The 10,021-nt window shown below is 37.3% G+C and overlaps 1 protein-coding gene across 1 annotated transcript in view; it reads left to right on the top strand.

Moving 5' to 3' along the window:
- Positions 1-10,021, top strand: part of Dync1i1 (dynein, cytoplasmic 1, intermediate chain 1) — a gene marked incomplete at its 5' end in the record, with an annotated part of 273,910 nt that overhangs the window by 20,927 nt on the left and 242,962 nt on the right. Inside the window, 1 exon segment of the mRNA XM_013516078.1 lies at positions 2,907-2,966. Within this exon segment, the coding sequence (XP_013371532.1) occupies positions 2,907-2,966 (60 nt within the window).

Consider the following 10,021-nt stretch of genomic DNA (forward strand, 5'->3'; position numbering starts at 1 on the left):
TTATTTCTTAAGTGTGCAGTGAGCTCATATGATCTGTCCAGTACATAATAGAGCAGCCAGACCACCTTGGAGCTGCTACATTCTTCACCTGCTTGGGGAAGTGGAAAAGGCCAAGAAAGATCATTCCCTCTGAAACCTCAAGACACACTGAGGCTCCAACGCTCACAGGGGAGCACTTACTGTCAGCAAGAGCTAGAGGCTGCCCTTTTGTCACAGCAGAAGAACACCTTAAACTCGATCCCCAGAAGTATGTGAATAGCAAGTATAAACTATTTTATTGGATTAATTCCATTACTTCCCCCATGGGAACCAAAGTGAAAGAATTGATATTCAGAACAGGAAGGGTGGCAGTTCCTGAGCTGAAAGTAAGTTCAGAGTGGCAGCTTTAAGTCCTGGCTGCACGTGAGAATCACTAGGAGAACTTCTGCAATTACAGATACCCGGGTCCCACCCCAGATACACTGATTTACTTGGTTGGAGGTGGCCTGGGCTTTGGGCCAGGCTTCAGCACACCACAAATTCAGATGCTGATGTAGTTGAGCATGAGTAATGCATTCTGTGTGTGAGCAAAGCAGTGGTCTGGCCCAGTCATTCTCTAACGGTGACCCTGTGGTCATCCTTGTAAATATTGCCTTGGAACTTGTTAGAAACACAAATTCTCAACCTCCACTCAAGATCTACTAAATCTGAACTTCTACGGGTGGGCATCACCATTCTGTGTTGTATTACGTTCTCACGATCAGTCTGTGAAGCACTTAGCTAGGTGAAGACTTCCATACAGACTGGCAGCATGTGCATCCCTAGAATTTGTTCAGAGTGCGGAATTTCAGGCCACCCCAAATCTACTACATCAGAATCTGTACTTCAATAATATCCAGGAATCTGTATATGCAGTAAAGTTTGAGAAGCGCTGGGCTCAGGAAGAATGCCCCGTTTGTGTAGTCACTGGACTTCAATTATCGTCTTTCAGAGCATTTAGAGGTAATAAAGGAAGCCATGACATCGCATCTTTGTCTCTCAGCAGAAGCTAATACAGGATCTATCGTGTAGGTGGTGCATTGATTCAAAGAAGCATTAATAATAGGCAAAGCATCATAGTAGTAATAACCACAATTACTGATTATCAAATGGTTACTATGCCTTCTAGGTATAATTGTACTTAATCCCTGTAAAAAATCAGGGAAAGATTCATTCATTCAAAGACTATGTAAGCACAGGCCTATGCATCTCTGTAATATACAGATGGAGCCACTCCTGCCACTGTGAAGCTTAAGTGCAGAGTCAAATGTCAGTGACAAATAAACTGATGTTTAATAAAATGGTAGGTAAAGATGAGTACGCTAAAGAAAGTAAATCAAGGTAAGGGAGAGAGATGACTAAGAGCACTGTGTGGAGATGACATTTGAGCCAAGCTATAACAGAAGCAAATTCCCAAGCCATTCAGATATTTGATTTAAAAATGTCAAGGAGGGGGCTGGGGATTTAGCTCAGTGGCAAAAGCGCCTGCCTGGCATGCGCAAGGTTGTGAGTTCGGTTCCCAGTACCGGAAAAAAAAAACCAAAAAAAAAAAAAAAATGTCAAGGAGGACACTGAGGGAGAAGAGCAGTTACAGATAAGGTAGAAGACAGCTGCAAGCAGATCTTAAGTTATCCCATAGGCCATGGTAAATCATTATCGATGAGGAAACAGAGCAAAAGGCCGCTCAGGTGTTAATGTGCCCACAGATCGCTGGGAATATTACTGAACTCTAGTACGGAGTCAGTAAATCTGGGGTGGGAACCAAGGGTTTTCATTTCCAACAAGCATCCCAGGGATGCTGGTGCCCCTGGGGTGTGAGCCACACTTTGAGCAAGCAAAAGGGTATTGGGCCTGAGAACTTATACCAGCATGCCCAATGTACATAGCTGAATAAGTCACCGTGCCCAAATGTGAGCCACTCATCCTCAACTCCAAAGGGTGGGGTCTGTCCGTCAGTTGTCTCCCAGATTGCCTCATGCCTGATTCACCTGCAGCTGATTCTGTATGGGAAGTTTAAAGAACCTGCCCTGAGAAAGGCCTCTTAGTGTACTCTGTCTATTATGGAAGATCTATTTATCCCCTCTTATTCTGAAGGAGAAATAGCAAGGGAAATTGGATGGCCTGGTGATTACTGATACTCTTTGTTATCTCTTTTTTTTTTTCCTGTACCAGGAATCGAACTCATGACCTTGCACTTGCCAGGCAGGCGCTGTGTCGCTGAGCTAAATCCCCAGCCTCTCTGTGTTATCTTTTGTGAAATATTTTAAAGATAAAAATCCCTGACGTCTTAGAGACAAATGACATTGGTAGTGACCATTTGGTGGCATCTACGTAGAACAAACCATGAGAGTACTTAGGAGTTTCTCAATCTGATCTATGTGTAGTAACTGACCAGACTAAGCCAGTTACTCACCAGACCCCGCAGTTGTGCTCCATCTAGTCCTTCATCTCTAGATGCTCCTGCTGTAGTCCATTGGCATTTAGTTCTCTCCAGTGCCTGGAAGATGCTTAGCATTCGCAGGTGTGGATGCACTCTGAGGTATCAGAGATACATGCAGCAGTTTGCACGCTCAAGCCAATCAGACAGCCGTACAAACCAAAGCAAAGCGCAAGATGGGCACATGCTTGGAGTTCGAATATTTGACTCCGGGCCCTCTGCCATGAAAACAGCCATAACTTCCCCTATCAAACAGATGTTCAGAGGGAAAGATGGCTTCTCACTTTCTCTTGTCATTCACCAATTCTGGGAATGGTGGGGGGATGGTACTGTTCCGTGTATGTATTGTACTGTATATGCATTACCTTGATGAATGATGGTTTGGTTTGGTTTGTTGCCCTCCCCTTTTGTTAATTCTCTGTGTTCTTTTTCCTTTGTGCTGCACGATTAGGACCCTGCAGTGGGACACAGACCCCTCAGTGCTCCAGCTGCAGTCAGACTCAGAACTTGGGTATATGTCTGCTCTTTTGCTACTCCTATTATTATTTCTTTGCTACAGTTGTGTTGAAATGCTGGAGCTGTTGCTGCTCTCGATTTCTCCCCTTTTGTTTAACTTCCAGTTTGAAAAGCTTGTTTCCTTCTGTTAGTTTTCCTTATAAAACTTTGAGAAAGTCTCTCTTTGTGGAAAACGCCGCAAAAAGATGGCTTTTGGTGTCCCCTGATTAACTCCTACAGTTTCAAAGCTATCCTGTCTCAGAACAAAAATACAAGCACAAACTGACAACTCTACTTAGTCGGAAGTCACACAAGTTCTGTGATGAGAGATGCATTTGACTTCATCCTAATCATTCTCTCCCTTTACTAACAAATTTCCCTGGGTTAATTTTGTCTAAGATTGGTATTAAGATGTTGTGTCTTGTTCATCACCTTTTCTTTTCATTCTTTGGGGAAGTCACAATAAGCTCTAAGTTGAAATTAAATTTTGTTTAGAGAGATTCCTGTTTAAAAAAAAATGCAACTTTTTAAAAGACCTCCCTCTTGACCATACTTCAAATATTTGATGTTAGGTAGTATCTCCTAAAGATAATGTTTTCAGATGGAAATGTATTGTCGCAGGTTAAAAGATACTGTCAGAGTTGAAAATTCATCCGCAAAGCATAAAACATAGAACTATATTCTGGAAACTTGATTTACTTCTCTTGTAAGATCTGAGTTAGCTGTGTTTCCACTGGAGTGCTTGCCCCGGCTCACCATCAAGCCCAGGAGATCTGGCTGTACATTTTCCAACTTCTCCTTCCCATAAATCAACTTGTGATCAGCCATGGTGGGCGTATTTACAATGCAGAAATTGACGGCCACTGCAAAATAGGGCTTTCTGGTTCCCTCCACTTCCAAGCAGGTTATGAAATGTTTACTGGAACACTACCGATATCTCTACTATAAAAAGTAAATTTTATTGCAGCCTTCTATGAAACTATTGGTTTTTTTCTTTCTAAATGCAAACCTAATATATCTGCAGTGAGCATTAGTTGGAATTCCTGAGGTTCCTAGACATGTATCTCTGGGTTTCTATGGATGTAGATGGGGAAGGCAGCTGAAGGACTGCCTTCACGTTGGGTTAAATGCCGTTTTTCTGGGTCCCTTTCTATTTGCAAGCTACTTGGCTGACTCACAATGCTAAACCAAGGAAATATTTTACTTAATACTTTAGCTAACTCACACACTGGTCTTTTTTTTTTTTAATTATTAGATTTTAGACTGTTTAGTTATATAGTTTATTATATGTTATAGTTCAGTTTGTTTTATTTAATATATGTGCTGCCGAAGCGAGCACTCAATTTGTTTTATGTAAATAATAAAAAAATTTGGCTTAATTGAAGCAAACAATGAACTCATAGTACATTATGGTTGTTACTTCCGGTGGGTGTGGGGTCTAGGGGTCCCCAGACTCACCCTTACCAGGCCTATCTCTCTGCCATAGGAAGAGGACGAGGAGTCAGGAGACAGTGCAAAGCAAAAGTTCATTTATTGTAGATATTGCAGGAAGCAGGATAGAGCCGCCCCAGGGACCCCAGGGAAGGAGTGAGGGTGCTCAGAGCAGAGACACCACTGAATCTGGGACAGCGGTCCTGTTTTATGGGATAGGGGTACCGTCTCCACCCCGTTAAGGGTCGACATCTGATTGGTTACTAAACTTGTTGCTAGCATCCAGAGTAAGTGGGCCGACAGAAGAATTTGGGAAGGAAACTGTTTTTTTCTGAGAAGTAACTCAAAGAGGGGCTTAAGGGAGACAATGTAGCTACAAAGAGGGGTGGGTGTCAAAATCACAGGCCGCCAGCTCCACTGCCTGCTGCTTGTGGAAATGCATAGACCTCTTAAAAGGGGCCCGGTCCCTAATCTAAGCCCATCTAAGAATCCCACTCTCCCTACATGGTTGAGGAGAAGTTCAGAGTATAATTCTTCAATGTATCACTGTATTAAAAAATAGAAGGAAGATAATGGCAGACTAACTTCTGTACACCTAACAGATTTTTAGACGGAGCACCACATTGCTGAATGGTACTTGCTGGGGTGCACCAGTAAGGAAGTTTCCCATTTGTATCCTGTTTCTTCCAAGCAAATCTCACTGTTGACTGTAGGGATTACTGTATGGATTACTGTATGGAGAGGGCAAATCTCTGGCTTTCACCTTACCTGTCACATTTTACTTCAGAATAAACTCAGAGAGAGCAAGAGAGGTATGGCACTCTGCTCACAGGGGGTAGCTTAGAGAGTTCGGAAGGAATGTTCAGAGAATATTTAAGCAGAGATTAAGTCATGTCACAATTTCAAATTTGCTTCCATTAAAATCTTTCTTTTTGATAGTCCTTACGTCCACGGTACATACATAACTTCATAAAAATATGCTTCAAATAAGCAACAAGATTTTTCTAGAGACAGCTTCCTTCCCTTTTCTTCGGCAGAGGCCTGGGATTGACCGTAGTGTCTGTAGCTTTCTGTGACTCCTGATTTAACAAGTGTGTTGAGTATAATGGACATAAAATGAATGACAGATATTTAAATTATTCAAATCAATGGTTTGACACACACATCTATGAAGTTATCATCACTATCAGCATAGGGAACGCATTCATGAGTGAAAGTGTCCTCATGTCCCTCTGTAGAATGTCATGTAAGTGAAATCACATTTTGCCTGGCTTCTTTTACTGAGAATAATGGCGAGTCATTCATATCAAATATGTATTACTAGTGCATCCCTTTTTATTCCCAAGTAGTATTCCATGGTATGAATATGCCCTAGTTTATCCACTCACTTTCTGTTGTACATTTGGATTGTTTTAAAACTGTGACAATTACAAATGAAATTGCTATGAACATTCATGTATAAATATTTTTATAGATCGATGCATTCTTTTCTTTGGAGAAAATACTTCCAAGTGGAATGGCTGAATCACATGACAGATGTATGTTTAACTATTTAAGAAATTTTCCAAGTTTTCTTATCATGATACATTTGTACCTACAGTGTCTGAGAACCTTGTTCTTGACAACACTTGGAAGTACAAAAAATTATCAAATTCTTAACCTTTAGTAAAGAAGTTTATTAGTACATTATTGTGGTTTTTTATTTGCATTTCCCTAATGACTAATGTTATCAAATTATCTCTTAATGTGCTTATTTTCTTTCTTCATGTCTTTTCTGATGAGATTCCTGCATAGATGTTTTGCTTTTTAATGTTTTTGAGTCAGGTGGATTATTTTCTTACTATTGAGTTTTGAGAATTCTTTATGTATTCTAAAAATGGTCCTTTATCTGATTTAAAATTTGTAAATATTTTCTCCAATTGTTGACTTGTGTTTTTCACTTTCTGAATAGTGTCCTTAAAAAAGCAAACCATTTTAAATTCAGGAAATTACAGCTTTAAATGTGCTATTTTATGGATCATATGTTTGGTTATGATATTAATTTTTAATGATTGCTTAAATATTTGTTAGTATAAAATTCATCCATGAAATCATTTGGATTTGAAATTTTATCACAGAGAATATTTAAAAATGTGAATTAAACAACTTTCATAGTAAAGGTACTACTAAGATTATGTTTTCCTGGGTGAGCTTTGGTGTCTTGAATCTTTCAAGTAATATGCCCATTTTATCTTCATTGGCACATTTATTGACCTAAAATTGTGTTTGATATTTACTTATCATCTTTTTAGTATCTGAAAAATCAATACATATAATCACCTTTCCTACCTTATATTAATAAAGTTTGTGTTTATCTCCTTAGAGGTTTATCAGTTTTATCTCTTCAAAGAATAAGCATTTTTTTGTTTTGTTTTTGTTTTTCTCCGGTACCAGGAACCGAACTCACGACCTTGCGCTTGCCAGGCAGGCGCTTTGCCGCTGAGCTAAATCCCCAGCCCCAAGAATAAGCATTTTACCTCATTAAGTTTTTTCTGTCTTCTATTTATTTCTATTCTGATATTAATTCATTCTTTTCTTCTGCTTATTTTGTGTTCAAGTTGCATTTATTTTTCTGTTTTCTTAAAGTAGAAGTAGACATTGTATTTACATATATGATCCTCTCCTCTTGGCCTTTGTGATATTTTATCATAAGTTTTACTTTTATATATGTAATAAGTACATATTACACTGCATTGCCTTTTCAATTAAACAATTATTTTTGACATTTAAATGATAACAAAAATAACATTTATCAACATAATGTACATTTTTCTGATGTCCTTCCCTCCTTTATGTAAATCCATAATTCTGCCTGGTATGCTTCTCTTGATGGAAATCCTTTAAACTTCTTGCAGTAAAGATCTGGTCTATATTTTTTTTAGCTTTTTATTTCTTATAATTTATTTCTTATAGTTTATTTCTTACAATTTATTTCTTACAATTCTTTATTACATCTTTTTTTTTTTTACATCTTTGTTTTTGAAATGGTTTTTCAGTGAGGATACAATTAATTCCCTTTAACAGTCATTTTCTTTCAGCACTTTAAAAATGTTGCAATGTATTTTCACTTGTATTCCTTTATACCAAAAATCTGCTATAGCTCTATCTTTAATCCCTTGTAGGAAACATGGTTTTATTTTCTGAGTGCTTTTATTATGTGCTATTTTACACTTATTTTCAGCAGTTTAATTATGGTGTTTCTAGTCATACTTTTTGTTCATTCTTCATGTATTTTGAATTCCTTCAGTTTCTTTTTTTTTTTTTGGTTTTTCTCCGGTACCAGGAACCGAACTCACGACCTTGCGCATGCCAGGCAGGCGCCCTTCAGTTTCTTGGATCTGTAAGTTTATAGTTCTCAACAAATATACAGAAACTAACTATGTTTTTTTCAAATTTTTTTCATTCCATCTTTTCTTTCCTGGGGGTTCAAACCACATGTATATGAGTAGTTTTTCCACAGCTCACTTACCCCATTTATATTTTCTTTTCTGTCTGAATCTTATTTTAGATAGTTTCTACTAATACATTTTCCCGTTCCTTAATCTTTTGTTTTACAATATCTGATCTGCCATGAAGCCTGCCAAGTAAATCTCTAATGTCATGCACTTTAACTTTTATTTATAGACATTAAATTTGGATCTTTTTAGTATCTCCTGTGTTTATACTAATGTTTTTGAACATATGAAATAGAGTGTCACATACTTTTTGCTATTTCATTGCCTCTGTTAATACTTGGTCAGTTTCAATTTATTGTATCTTTCAATGTATTGTATCTTTTTTGATTATTTTCTTTGACTCAGTGGTTGCTCAACACTGTAATGTAATTTTATTTAGATTAATGTTGTGTATTTGTGAATTTCCAGTTTTCTTTTTATTACTGGCTTCTAGTTTAATTCTGTCGTGGTCATAATATATGTTGGTATGATTTGATCTTATTAAATTTATTAAGAGTTTTGTGGCATAACATGTCATCTATACTGAAGAAGGTTTTATGTGTACTTGTGAATGATGTAAACTAGGTGTTTCTATATATGTTTGTTAGGTCCATTTAGTCTATAATATTGTCCAAGTTCACTGTTTCTTTAATGATTTTTTACCTTGATCTTGAAAGTGAAATTCTTAACATCTACCATTATTTATTGCACTGCTGCCAATTTCTCCATTCAGATCTGGCAATATTTATATTAGATACTTAGATACTCTGGCATTTAGTGTATTTATACTTACAATTGTTTTATCTTCCTGTTGAACTGAAACTTCAATTGTAGTGACTTCCAATGTATAGTGATTTATCAATGTGTGGTGACTTTCTTTGTCTCCAGAGACTTTTTTGACTTAAAGTCTATTTTGTCTGATATAGACATAGCTATTCTTGCTTTATTTTCATTACTGGTTGCATGAGTATTTTTTCTACCCCTTCACCTTCAGGCTATGAGTGTCTTTGAGTTTAAAGGGAGATTTCTTATGGAGGCAATACATTCACATCTTGTTTTTTAAATTCATCAAGCCAGTCTCTATCTCTTGGATATTGGTTTTAACCACTTGCACTTAAATAGTTATTGACAAGAAAGAGTGTGATATTCTCAGTTTATTAACTGTTTTCTGTTTGTCTTGTAGTTCTATAGTCTCTCTTGCTGTCTTCCTTTGAGTTTTGTTGTTTGTGTTGTTATGTTTTGTTACTTTTTCTTTTGTTCAAGTTCCACAAACATTTTTTATGGTTACTATAAAATACATAAAATATCTTACAGTTATAATAGTTCCTTTAAACAATTTCTCTTACATACAAAATCACACTTTTATCTCTCCTCTCCCATAGTATGTGCTATTGATATCACAATTCACAACGGTTTGTACTCTGCAACTATTAACATAATTTAGTTATACTAACTTTAATGATCTTGTGTTTTTAGTTTTATACTTACGTTAAAAGCTATTTACTCACCACCATTTTAGAAAAACAGTTTTCTGTTTTTGTTCATACATTTACCTGTACCAATGAATTTCATACTTTCTTTTGCTCTTGTGCTGCTTTTGGCATTTTTTTTTTCCATTTGATCTAGAAGGACTTCTTTTAGCATTTATTGTCAATCATATCTGATGACTGTGAACTCCTTCTGTTTTGTTTGTCTTTTTCTCCCCTTGACTTTTGAGGGACAGGTTTTCTAGCCATAGTATTCTTGGAGCCACAGGAGGTATTCACATACTCATTTAAACTCCCACAGACTAGTAATTACCTGCCCTATTGGCTCCAAGAGACTGGCAAGTTAGAAGCCAAATCCTTGGGTAGAAACTGGAAAAGTCAGTACACCAGATGCGTAATATAGTCTCTTCCAGAGAGAACCTGGGAAGTAGCTAAAGCTCAGTGGCAGGAGCAGTCATAGGAAAAGCCTGAAGAACCATTTAGGGACACTGCTGTGTTCTCTGTAGACTTCAGCTGAGTAGTGAGTACTGATTGCATCAGCTTCCAAGATAAGTGAGTTAGTAGCGAAACCCTCAGACTACAGCTGAAAAAGTGACACATAGTGTATAGTCCAACTCTTTTCTAGGAAAAAGCTGTGGTCTTGTTTTCATTGCTGGAGTAAAGTTGGAAGGAAGAACCTT

The sequence above is a fragment of the Chinchilla lanigera genome, unplaced genomic scaffold (assembly GCF_000276665.1).
Source record: "Chinchilla lanigera isolate Chin_1 unplaced genomic scaffold, ChiLan1.0 scaffold00031, whole genome shotgun sequence".
In the NCBI taxonomy this organism is placed as follows: domain Eukaryota; kingdom Metazoa; phylum Chordata; class Mammalia; order Rodentia; family Chinchillidae; genus Chinchilla; species Chinchilla lanigera.